The sequence below is a fragment of the Carcharhinus amblyrhynchos genome, chromosome 6, assembly GCF_965287045.1.
Source record: "Carcharhinus amblyrhynchos chromosome 6, sCarAmb.v2.hapA, whole genome shotgun sequence".
Classification (NCBI taxonomy): domain Eukaryota; kingdom Metazoa; phylum Chordata; class Chondrichthyes; order Carcharhiniformes; family Carcharhinidae; genus Carcharhinus; species Carcharhinus amblyrhynchos.
In genome coordinates, this window is record NC_137329.1 from 67,476,004 (window position 1) to 67,489,430 (window position 13,427).

General features: G+C 47.9%; 1 protein-coding gene across 6 annotated transcripts in view; it reads left to right on the forward strand.

The window, feature by feature from the left end:
* The window catches only part of mical3a (microtubule associated monooxygenase, calponin and LIM domain containing 3a), a 422,657-nt gene that overhangs the window by 224,180 nt on the left and 185,050 nt on the right, over positions 1 to 13,427 (forward strand). For 5 of the 6 annotated variants that reach the window (XM_080190575.1, XM_080190577.1, XM_080190576.1 and 2 more), the window contains 2 exons: positions 8,330 to 8,425; positions 12,637 to 12,723. In XM_080190575.1, coding sequence (XP_080046701.1) covers positions 8,330 to 8,425; positions 12,637 to 12,723 — 183 coding nt within the window. The remainder of the gene's footprint in view (positions 1 to 8,329; positions 8,426 to 12,636; positions 12,724 to 13,427) is intronic. The other variant, XM_080190580.1, reaches the window with a different exon arrangement.

Here is a 13,427-nt window from a genome sequence, read left to right on the forward strand (position 1 = left end):
GGGGGAGGACTACCGCTTCCCAATTGGCCCTGTGAGTGTCCGAAACAGTCCGGAGTTGGCCTATATTCAGGAGCTCAATGATGGTGTGGTTCGTGTGTAAAATGATTTGTCCTGACATAGTGATCGGTTGGCATACCCTGACTGCCCAGGCGGCGTAATCTAGAGCTGCCACACACTTGTGCAGTCCCTGGGCTACTGGGGATTGTCGGGTAGAATAATATGCCACTGGTCGCATGATTCCCCCGCGTTTTTGAGTTACCACGGAGCTGTAAAATCCCTCTTCTGAGTCATAGAAGAGGTGGAAGGGTTTGGTTATGTTAGGCAGGCGTAGGGCTGGAGCTGCTAATAGTTCTGATTTTAGGTGTGTGTATGCTACCTCCTGTTCGGGTCCCCACTCGATCATTCCTGTTCCTGGCGTTCCCCCTTTGACCAGCTGCTGAATTGGTTCAGCCAGGGATGCAAACTGGTCAATGAAATTCCGGCAGTAGTTAAAGAGTCCCATAACTCTACGCACCCCTTTAACTGTGTTTGGACGGGGCATATTTATAATCACGGTCTTCCGATCGGAGGGGAGGGCTCTCTTTTCTTGACTTGCGTCCTAAATACCAGACCCCCTGTTGTGCAATCTGTGCCTTGGTTGGGTTGATTTTAAACCCCGCAGCCTGCAAGGCACGTAGGATTGTGGACAGGGCTCCTATATGTCCTGTGAGGTTGGTGGAGGCAATAAGGATGTCGTCCACACATTGGAGGAAGGTACTTCTATACGGGGACAGGTCGCAGTCCTCAAGGGCCTCACTCATAACTCGGAAAATATTAGGCCTGTTGTGGAACCCTTGGGGGAAGCGTGTCCATGTGTACTGTTTCCCTCCACAGGTAAAGGCGAACCGGGAGGGACCGGGAGGAACCGTGTGAAGCGGGAGGGACCAGAATCCACTTGCTATGTCTAACACAGAGAAAATACCATGTTCAGGTCGGAGTCCGTTAAAAATACTGGATGGACTCGCGACTATGGGGTGTTCTTTTGGGGTTATTTTGTTTAAGGCAGTGTAGCCTACAGTCAGTCAGTAACTTCCGTCTGGTTTATGGACTGGCCATATCGGGGAGTTAGTGTTAGACACTGTAGGTCTTAAAATACCCTGGGCAACCAAAGCCTGAACGATTTTCTCAGTTGCCTGTAGCGCCTCGGGCTTTATGGAGTATTGTTTGTGAGGGGTGTGGATCGGCCCGTGTATGTGTAGGGGAGGGATTTTTACGAGGCCGCAGTCTTGTTTCCCTGCTGCCCAGACTTGGGGTAATGATTGGCATAGAAGCCCTACTATCCCTTCCTTTCCCCAGTCTCGGGCTGTGTATGTGTGGTCTCCTGCCCGGACTGCAGCCACGTTTTTGTTCAGGACCCAGTATCCCTGAATCCCACTTTTGTGTTCCTTTCTTGCAGTCCACAGCAGGCGCTTGTTAAAGGCATCCACCATTGCCCCTAACTCCCCCAGGAGGTCTATTCCCAAGATTGTTCCCTCCTGATTCGGGCATACCCAGAAGTGTACAGGGAGTAAGATGTCCTCAATCTCTAGTAGGACTGCCTCGCTCTGGTGAGCTGTAGTTACCAAACTTCACTGGATTCCAGGGAAGTGCCGGAAGATTGGAAAATGGCTAATGTTATGGCGCTGTTTAAAAAAGGTAGCAGGCAAAAGGCAGGGAATTACAGGCCGGTTAGTTTAATGTCTGTTGTTGGAAAAATGCTTGAATCCGTCATCAAAGAAGAAATAGCGAGGCACCTTGAGAAGAATTGTTTGATAGAGCAGACACAGCACGGATTCGTTAAGGGGAAGTCGTGTCTGACAAATTTATTGGAATTCTATGAGGATGTGACTAGTGCGGTAGGCAGAGGGGAACCGGTGGATGTGGTGTTTCTCGATTTTCAAAAGGCGTTTGATAAGGTGCCGCACAAGAGGTTGCTTCAGAAGGTTAGGGGGCATGGAGTTGGGGGTAGGGTGTTAGCGTGGATAGAGGATTGGTTGTCTAATAGGAGGCAGAGAGTTGGTATCAATGGGTGCTATTCTGATTGGCTGTTTGGTGACTAGTGGAGTGCCACAGGGATCGGTGCTGGGGCCTCAGCTATCTACCATTTATATAGATGATCTGGAGGAGGGGGCTGAGTGTAGGGTGTCGAAATTTGCTGATGACACGAAGATAAGTGGAAAAGCAAATTGTGCGGAGGGTGTGGAAAGTCTGCAGAGGGATCTAGACAGGCTGAGCGAGTGGGCGATGACCTGGTAGATGGAGTACAATGTTAGCAAGTGTGAGGTTATCCACTTTGGCAGGAATAATAGTAGGAGGGATTACTATTTAAAGGACGAAAAGCTGCAGCATGCTACAGTGCAGAGGGACCTGGGGGTCCTTGTGCATGAGTCGCAAAAACCCAGTCTGCAGGTGCAGCAGGTGATCAAGAAGGCAAATGGGATGCTGGCCTTCATAGCGAGGGGGATAGAATATAAAAGCAGGGAGGTCTTGCTGCAACTGTACAGGGCACTGGTGAGGCCGCAGCTGGAGTACTGTGTGCAGTTTTGGTCGCCGCACTTGTGCAAGGATATTTTGGCCTTGGAGGGAGTGCAGAGGAGGTTCACTAGGCTGATACCGGAGATGAGGGGATTGGACTATGAAGAGAGGCTGAATAGACTGGGCCTGTACTCGTTGGAGTTTAGAAGGATGAGGGGGGATCTTAGAGACGTATAAGATAATAAAGGGAATGGATAGGGTAGAGGTAGAGAGATTCTTCCCGCTCAGAAAGGACAGCAGGACTAGAGGGCACAGCCTCAAGATAAGGGGGGAGCAGTTTAGGTCGGAGTTGAGGAGGAGCTTCTTCCCTCAAAGGGTGGTGAATCTCTGGAATTCTCTGCCCGTTGAAGTGGTGGAGGCTACTTCGCTAAATATATTTAAGTCATGGGTAGATAGGTTTTTGGTAGGAAAGGGAATTAAGGGTTATGGGGAGAAAGCGGGAAAGTGGAACTGATCCACTTCGGATCAGCCATGATCTTATTGAATGGCGGGGCAGGCTCGAGGGGCTAGGTGGCCTACTCCTGCTCCTATTTCTTATGTTCTTATGTTCTATTTCTCCCTACCCCCACTACTACGATGGAACGGTGGGTTGTAGGAAGTGTCATGTTGGTGAGGGATATCACGGCCCCTGTATCTATTAATATTTTGCATCGCCGGCCCCCTAATGATGTGTTAACCCAGATGCGAGGGTTGACTCCCGGGGTGGGGGCGGATGTAATTCATGCGATCTTTTGCGCCGCCAGAGTCTGTATCATATCCAGCAGCTGCTGGTGGCTGAGGTGTGCAGTATCATAGAACATATAGAACATAGAACATTACAGCGCAGAACAGGCCCTTTGGACCACGATGTTGCGCCGACCAGTTACAAAACAATGACCCTCTAACCTAAACCAATCCCTTTCCATCCATAAACCTATCCACGGATCTCTTAAACGCCCCCAAACTAGGCGCATTTACAACTGCAGCAGGCAGGGCATTCCAATCCCTCACCACCCTCTGGGTAAAGAACCTACCCCTGATGTCCGTCCTATAACTACCACCCCTTAATTTAAAGCCATGCCCCCTCGTGCTAGCTTTCTCCATCCGAGGAAAAAGGCTATCACTATCCACCCTATCTAAACTTCTAATCATCTTATATGTTTCAATAAGATCCCCTCTTAGCCTCTTAGTATCGGAAATGACTTCGTTCTCTTTCAGGTCGGGGCACTTGCTGGGGTTTGGTTGTACCTGGAGGACTCTCTCTCTCTCCTTGGGAACCTCTTGCTACGTCAAACTGACTCGTTGTGTCCAGTCCTGCCGCAATTGTGGTATACGTGGGAGGGTTGGGACGTCTAGACTCGGCAGTCCTTTCTATAATGACCCGGTTTCCCACACCTGTAGCAGCCCCCTCTGTCAGTTCCCAGAGAAGATATCCCTGCCCTAGCGCTTTGGATCTTTCTTGTTGGTTGTCTACAGTAATAGCCCAGTTCTCTAGCTCGTCAAAGGTGTTGAAGTTTACCAACCCGGTCTTTAGGATTGCTTGGTGCGCTGGGCTTAGCCCGTCCTTATATAGCTGGAGGAATGCGGGGTTCTGTCTGTCGGCATCGGGCATTCCCCCATGGGCGAAAAAGGCGTCAGATTTCATTCGCCCGTATTCCTGGGCTCCTTCCTCCTTCCCCTGCATTACCCCTACGATTGCGTTCCAGCTCACGGGGACTCTCCCCATGGTTTGGGTAATATCATCTCTAAAATCCCTCAGAGCTTGGTCTTGCTCTCGACGGCTCTCGTTCAGGTTCGCGCACCAGGTCCCGTTCTGGTGCTCTACCTGAAGACGGGCCCAATAACTCTCTGGCATTTTGGCTCTTATGAGCCCTGCTATATCCCGATTATGTAAATTGTGACACATTTGTATCTCAAGTTTTTGCCAGAAGATCGTGTCTGGGCTGGAGGGTCGGGAGTTTGTCCAGCAGTTTCATGGTGTCCCCCGGGGTCAGGGATACATATGTCATCTTTATCCGAGCCTGGGCTGATCGCCCTCGCCCATCTCCCCCTTGCCCCCCGGGGACACACTCAATTTTAACGGGGGCTGCCATTACACTCTGGGATGGGGGGGTCGGTGGTAGGGGGAATGCTCCCCCCTGTCAGGCATAGTGGACCCGTTTCATTCACTAAACATTCCCAGTCGGGACACTCCTCACTCAGAGGTTCGCTTGAGAAGTCGGACAGCGCTGGCAGCACAGGGTTAGCGGCCATCACAGCGGCGTGTTGTTGCTGTGCAGCTTGCTCCTGCTTGTCTTGTATATATTTATGAACTTGTCCTGCAAGGGTGACATGAACCTTTAATATTAGGATCCAAGCTTTGTCATCCTTGCTCCTTTTCTCTTTCGCCCACCATTCCCGTTGGGTTTCGAGCAGGTCGTGGGGCTTCCACCCTGCCTTCATCATGCTTTTAATTAGATTCTTGTTTTTCTCTGCTAGATAGCGGGTGAGGGACCCTTCTGGTCCCCATTCAAAGGTGGTACTGTTGCTGTCCATGTTAGTTTCCTTTACTAGGGTCAGTAGTGTACCAACCCTGGCTCTAATGCTTTCACAGATACTTGTGTGTGTATCTCTGATTGGGTTACGGCCTTGTGTTCCCACTGTTAGTATGTTTGTACCTTCACTGACAACCCGCAGAGCCCGACCTGCGTGTAGTGGGGAGATTGCTGCTCTCAGAGGCAGGTGAGCTCTGTACAGCCTCTCCGCAGGGGCCGCAGCGTACGGAGAGACTACCGATTACAGTGACCGGGGCCACTAGCTCCTACCCAAACTCCTATCGCTAAATCGACTCTCAGAGGGCAGCCGTTTCCTTGTCTCCCAGGGAGTCACCCGGACCTGGGTGCGGACTGGCGTGTAGTCGACAGCGGGTCGGAGTCCCCGATGTGTCGTCGTTTTTTCACGCTACCAGAGGTCTCCTGCTTGTAGTGGTCGAGGCACTCACAGAGGCTCCAGACTTAGTAGCGCCCGGACATGTAGCAAATTCCTCGCAGATTTTGCCCCCAGTGGCCCGATCTCTCGCGCCTGCAGAGGTCCTCACCGAGTTGCAGCACCCGGACATGTACCGAACTCCGAGAGTCCGATACCAGCGGCCTGAAACCTTGGATGTCCTCCTTAACCTTCAATCCCAGGGTGCTGTCCCTGAACCTTAAATCCCAGAGTAATATCCCTACTCTGTAACACCTGTTCTGTCGGGTCCCCTAGTGGGCAGTCAGTCTGTGGTCGGGGGTCAGCGGAATGTAAAAATAACACAATGAATCACAGTTCACGATCCCAGCCGCCTGCCCAAAAAGAAACTTAAACCCACGTTACCGCTGTGCAGCTACTGAACAAACTCTGTTCACGAGTTCAGATCGCGGCAGCCGTGAAACACCGCTCTGACACTGGGACGCTAATATTCCACGGGTTTGATGAAATGAGTAAAAATACTTACCCAGTGCCAGGAGACGGCATTCCAGCGACGGTCGTGATCCCGGAGAAGCCCCCAATTGTTAGCGTGAGTGGGTGAAACGACCACTACGGACTCAGGGTGAAGTTCAATAATGGCACAGCTTTATTTTCTTTTACATCAACGGAGAAGCACAGTCAGGACATACAATCGGACTGTCCCGAAAGCGCTGTAAAGACTCCCCCACAATGGGCTACAGTTATACCTGAACTTCGGTGTAGTACGCGATTCAAATGCTAATCCTTTATTTACAGTATTTGACTTCAGCCATCCTGTCTCGATGTTTTCGAGTGTTGGAGCAATTGTTTTAAGTGTGTGTTAATCGTTTTTGTCTAATTGGTTATTAATGGTCTAGAATCTCTGGGGTTTGAACCATGGGTGTGTCATTGATCTCAAAAGAGGTTTGACGGGCCAGGGACGTTTCCTTAACTATGCTAATTTTAGGTGTCTCCATGGGTTGTTTGACTGTTTTAGAAGTGCTGATTTTGATGGGGTGGGGATGTGTTCTTTAGTTCCTGTAGTTGCCATCCTGTCCAACTTCCCTTATGTGCTAGCCCTCATTTGCATTCTAAAAGCATGCTCTTGCCTGCTGATCGGTGTCTGTTACTTTGTGATTTTTAGTGGAGGGCTCTGAGGGTAGCTTTAGTTTGCTTCCATTTTGTGTGCCCAATTTCATAAAATTTGTTGTCTGATAACAGTGAGATGGTCTTATGAGGAAAGGCTGAGGAACTTGAGGCTGTTTTCATTAGAGAGAAGAAAGTTAAGAGGTGACTTAATAGAGGCATATAAGATAATCAAAGGATTAGATCAGGTGGACAGTGAGAGCCTTTTTCCTCGGATGGAGATGGTTAGCATGAGGGGACATAGCTTTAAATTGAGGGGTGATAGATATAGGACAAATGTCGAGGTAGGTTCTTTACTCAGAGAGTAGAAAGGGCATGGAATGCCCTGCCTGCAACAGTAGTGGATTCGCCAACATTAAGGGCATTTAAATGGTCACTAGATAAACATATGAATTATATTGGAATAGTGTAGGTTAGATAGGCTTTAGATTGGTTTCATAGGTCGGTGCAACATCAAGGGCCGAAGGACGTGTACTGCGCTGTAATGTTCTATGTTCTATAACTCTCCTCCCCCCGCTGCTGCCCTGGGAAAACCCCTCCCTACTGCCCTGATTAACCCCCTCCCCCCACTGCCCTGCGTAACCCTCCCCCCACTGCCCTGGGCAACTCCCCTCCTCCCCACTGCCCTGGGCAACTCCCCTCCTCCCCAATGCCCTGGGCATTCCCTTTCCTACTGCCTTGGATAAGTCCCCTCCCTGCTTTTCCCTGATTAACCCTCCTCCACCATTGCTCTGGGTAACCCTCTCCCCCTCTTCCACTGCCTTGGGTAACCCCCTCCCACTGCCGTGGGTAACACCCTCCTCCCCCATTTCCCTCGGTATTCCCTCCCACCCCCCACTTCCTTGGGTATCCCTTTTCCACATTTCCCTGGGCATCCCGTTCCCCCTACTGTCCTGGGCATCCCCCTCCCCCCACTGAATGGGGTAACCTCCGTCCCACTGCCCTGAGTAACTCCCCTTCTGCCTATTACCCTCGATAACTCCCCTGCTCCCCATTGCCCTGCGTATTGTCTTCCCTCCACTTGCCCTGGGTAGCCCCCTCCCCACTTGCCCTGGGTAGCCCCCTCCCCACTTGCCCTGGGTGACTCCCCTCCTCCCCCATTTCCCTCCATATCTCCCTCTCTCTCACTTCCTTGGATATCCCTTTCCCCACTTCCCTGGATATCCCTGCCCCCCTGCTCTAGATAACCCCCACCAACTCTCCCCCAAACACTTACTTCTCTGGGCATCCCTTTCCCCCTCTACTTACCAGGATAACCCCCTCCCTTCTGCCCTGGACAACTCCTCTCCCCATAGCCCTGGATAATCCATTCCCCCTTGTGCCCCTGTGCAATGATCCATTGTTGAGTTGAGATGCCTGGTCGTGTCAACAAGATGTCGTTCCTGTTGGGAATGATAAATCTGACAGGTTGCAGGTCTGGTTAACCAAAAAGTCAGTGGGAGTCAGAGGGAGATTGTAATGTTGATTTGGTGTCTGTGATTTAACATTGTTGTGAAATGAGGTTGAAGAGTTTTAGCAATGTGTAACATTTTTCAACATGTTCTAATTTTCTCTTTCTCTCTTCTCTCCATCCTGTCTTGTGCCATGGACTTGCTTTTTATTGCTGCTTTTTGTTTGATCGCTCTCCTTCCCCCGCACTCCTCCCACTATTCCTTGCCTTTGGTAAAACACCATCACTCCATTCTGACAGCGAGCAAACCTGTTGGAGGAGGAATATCCCGAGCCAAAGCCTTACAGCAGACAAAGAGATGCTCCACAGCCGCCTGCAGTTCCTCAGTGGAAACAGGTAACTATCTAAGACTCTGCTCCAGAGCCTATGTGTACAGTGAAATGGCGCTATTGTAGCAATTACTAACTTTCACACAACCAAATCCTTAGACCGGTAAGTAAGTTTCTAACCATTTTGCTGCCAAGTTGACACACAAAATGAGAGTGCAAGGATTTCACTGGACAATAAATCAAATATGCGCCTGGGCAAGGAATCAGGAAAAGATGGGCATCATCTCAGCTGCAGATGGCATTAAGTGATATAGACCCTTAGTAGGATTACAGAGCATATCTGACACAGAAACAGGCCTCTCAGCGGGCACACTCCCTGCTGGTATTTCTGCTTCACTCAAGCTTTCTCCTATCTTTCCCAATTAAATCTACCATCATAACCCTGGATTCCCTCTCTCCCAGATGCTTACTTAACTTCTCCTTAAATGCATCTTTACTATTTGCCTCAACCATTCCCTTTGGAAATGAGTTCCCCACTGTCTGGGTAAAGACATTTCTTCAGAATTCTCCACTGGATGACTATCTCATATTGACAGCCTCTGGTCATTTTCTTCCCCACAAAAGAAAGCATTCTCTCTGTATCCACTCGATCAAAATCTTTCAGAATTTTACCTCACTCTATTTAGGTCATTCTTCAGTTTTCATTTTCATGAGAAAGAGCCAGCCTATCAATCATTCTGGATCTCTGCAAGTGTCTCTTGTTTCCCTTTTATAAAACGGTGCCCAGAATTGGACAGTACTCAAAGTGTGGAATAATGAAGGTCCAATACAGGTTTAGCTCAACGGCCCCACTTTTCAATTCAATTTTTATGGGGCACAAGTGTTCTTGGTGTCTTTGTACTTCTGAGAACCCTTTCCAACTTCAATGTTGACTGACTTCCACATTCCGGATAATCACCTTGCCCAAATGTTCAACTTCACAATTATTTGATTTAAAAAAGATTTGCCCATTCTGCAGGTTATTCATGTCCCCTTCAGTCATAGACGTTTACAGCATGGAAACAGGCCCTTTGGCCCAACTTGTCCATGCCGCCCTTTTTTTAAAAAACCCCTAAGCTAATCCCAATTGCCTGCATTTGGTCCATATCCCGTTATACCCATTGTACCCATCTAAATGCTTTTTAAAAGGCAAAATTGTACCTGCCTCTACTACCACCTCTGGCAGCTTGTTCCAGACACTCACCACTCTGTGTGAAAAAATTGCCCCCTGGACACTTAAGTATCTCTTCCCCTCTCATCTTAAACCTATGCTCTCTAGTTTTAGACTCCCCTACCTTTGGGAAAAGATATTGACTATCTACCTTGGCTAGGCCCCTCATTATTTCATAGACCTCCATAAGATCACCTCTCAGCCTCCTGCGCTCCAGAGGAAAAAATCCCAGTCTATACAGCCTCTCCTTATAACTCAATCCATCAAGTCCTTGTAGCATTCTAGTAAATCTTGTCTGCACTGTTTCTAGTTTAATAATATTCTTTCTATAATAGGGTGACAGAATTGCACATAGTATTCCAAGTGTGGCTTTACTAATGTCTTGTACAACTTCAAGAAGACATCCCAACTCCTGTATTCAGTGTTCTGACCGATGAAACCAAGCATGCCAAATGCCTTCTTCACCACTCTGTCCACCTGTGACTCCACTTTCAAGGAGTTATGAACATGTACCCTTAGATCTCTTTGTTCTACAACTCTCCCCAATGCCCTACCATTAGTGCATAAGAACATAAGAAATAGGAGCAGGAGTAGGCCATCTAGCCCTTTGAGCCTGCCTCGCCATTCAACAAGATCATGATTGATCTGAAGTGAATCAGTTCCACTTTCCCACTTTCTTCCCATAACCCTTAATTCCCTTGTCTATCAGAAACCTATCAACCTGTGACTTAAATATATTCAGCAAGGTAGCCTCCACCACTTCAATGGGCAGAGAATTCCAGAGACTCACCACCCTTTGAGTGAAGAAGTTCCTCCTCAACTCCGATCTAAACTGCCCCCCCCACCTTATTTTGAGGCTGTGCCCTCTAGTCCTGCTATCCTTTCTAAGCGGGAAGAATCTCTCTACCTCTACCCTATCCATCCCCGTCATTATCTTATATGTCTCTATAAGATCCCCCCTCAGCCTTCTAAACTCTAATGCGTACAGACCCAGTCTATTCAATCTCTCCTCATAGGTTAACCCCCTCATCTCTGGTATCAACCTAGTGAACCTTCTCTGCACTCCCTCCGAGGCCAATATCTCCTTCCACAAATGCGGCAACCAACACTGCACACAGTGCTCCAGTTGCAGCCTCACCAGTATCCTGTATAGTTGCAGCAAGACCTCCCTACTTTTATATTCTATCCCCCTCGCTATAAAGGCCAACATTCCATTCGCCTTCTTGATCACCTGCTGCACCTGCAGACTGGGTTTTTGCGATTCGTGCACAAGGACTCCCAGGTCCCTTTGCACCGTAGCATGCTGCAGCTTTTCGCCTTTTAAATAATAATTTCTCCTACTATTATTTCTACCAAAGTGGATAACCTCACAATTGCTAACATTATACTCCATCTGCCAGGTCCTCGCCCACTCACTCAGCCTATCCAGATCTCTCTGCAGACTTTCCGCACCTTCCACACAATTTGCTTTTCCACTCACCTTCATCAGCAAATTTCGTTACACTACACTGAGTAAGTCTGCCCTGGTTCAATCTACCAAAATGCATCACCTCCCATTTGTCTAAATTAAACTCCATCTGCCATTCGTCAGCCCACTGGCCCAATTGATCAAGATCCTGTTGCAATTGGAGATAACTTCCTTCACTGTCCACTATGGCACCAATCTTAGTGTCATCTGCAAACTTATTAATCATGCCTCCTATATTCTCATCCAAATCATTAATATAAATGACAAATAACAGTGCACCCAGCACTGATCCCTGAGGTACACCACTGGTCACAGGCCTCCAGTTTGAAAAACAACCCTCTACAGCCACCCTCTGGGTTCTGTCAAGAAGCCAATTTTGTATCCATTTAGATTCCTCACCCTCAGTTTTGAGTATAACCCACAATCTAGTGACATGAGCAAATTTAGAAATTGTATTTTTGATTGCTACAAGTTAGCTTCTCTCTTCCATAAATTCAGAAGCTGAGTATTCACTGCAATGTTTATGTAACAAATTTTCAGTTTGATTTGATGTGTGACTATAATATTTTCCCAATTTGACATAGTCTGTGGTGTACCTGTCCTGGGAATTTTTGATGGGACAGTGTAGAAGAAGCTTTATGATGTACCTAACCCAATGCTGTACCTGTCCTGAGAGTGTTAGATACTCCCGTGTTGGAGATGGTCATTGCCTGGCACTTGTGTGGGGTGAATGCTACTTTCCACTTGTCAGCCTAAGTCTGGACCTAAGTCCAGGTCTTGCTGCATTTTGACATTAACTGATTCAGTATCTGAAAAGTCACATGTGGTATTGAACATCATCAGCAAACATCCCCTGAATATCTATCCCCATGCTGTACCTGTCCTGGGAGTGTTTGATTGGGGCAATGCGAAGGGAACTTTGCTATGTATCAAATCCCATGTTGTACCCATCCTGGGAGTGTTTGATGTGGACAGTGTAAAGGGAGCTCTAGTCTGGATCCTACTCTGTGCTGCACCTGTCCTGGGAGTGTTTAATGAGACAGAGTAGAGGGAGCATTACTCTATATAGTGTGTATCTGTCCAGGGACGGTTTGATATGGACAGTGTAGACAAATTTGTATTCTGAATCTAATCCCATTCTGTACCTGCCCTGCAGTGTTTGATGGGCTCAGTGTAGAGGAAACTTTACTCTGTGTCTAACCCCATGCTGTACCTGTCCTCGGAGTGTTTGATGAGACAGAGTAGAGAGCCTTCAATGAAAACCTCTGCTGACGCATTGATAGGTTCGAAGATGGAGAAATGGGAGAAGGGTTGTATGGATCCAAGTAAATTACATAGTCCGGATGGGCCAAAATGTCTGACTTAGTGCTCTACGTTCTATCTACTCTGTCTATTGATAGTGAAAGCAGATCTGAGTGAAAATTAGAACTGCGTCAATTCTTCACACACATTGTCTTTTGCTGAAGTTTGCCATCTCTGAGGAGGTTTGGAGAAATGGAGGGATATTTTACTAACTTAGTGCTGTGATTGTATCTGCTGTTGCCTAGATATTGTGGTCTCTGTTGTAACATTTTTTCCTTCCCTATATTTCTGAATGCAGAGAAGAGATGTGCTGCCAGTGCGAGTCTGTCCCAAGACAATTATAATGCTTCCCTGGCCTGTTCCTGGCTCAACCCATTGCACACAGGTGACATCACAGTATGGTGTTTCAAGCTTCATGTGTGTAACTCAGCCTGGCATTCCAATTTCTCACCCCAATTTGTGTCTCTAATCAACCCTTTCAGTTCTTCCTTTCCACCAGACTCAGCCTATCCGAATGCAGGTGATCACTCAGGATTTGAAGTTCTATATGGTGGAATATTAACATCAATAACTCCATTCTAATATCTCCTGTCACAGCTAATCTCTGTGTAACTCTATAAAGTATTTTGTGTGTCAGCAGTGATGCATCATGTATCTGGAGTCTGTTGAGCTTCAAGCAGAAATTTACTCTGGATCTAAGCCTGTACCTGCCCTAGGGGTTTTTGATGGGGCAGTGTAAAAGGACCTTTTCTCTGTGTTTGACTCTGTGTTATATCTGTCATGAGAGTGTTTGATGGGGTCAGTGTAGAGCGCGCTTTACTCTATGTTTAACCCTGCACTGCACCTGTCCTAGAAGTGTTTGATGGGGCCAGTGTAGAGGGAGCTTTTCTCTGCATCTAACCCATGTTGTCCCTGTCCCAGCAGTGTTTGATGGGGACAGTGTAGGGGGAGATTTACTTTGCATCTGACCCCATTCTGTACACTTTTAAATAATTGTTTGGATGTGGGTATTGTTGGCTAGGCCAACATTTATTGCCCATCCCTAGTTGCCCTTCAGATGATGGTGGTAACCTTCCTTCTTAAGCAGCT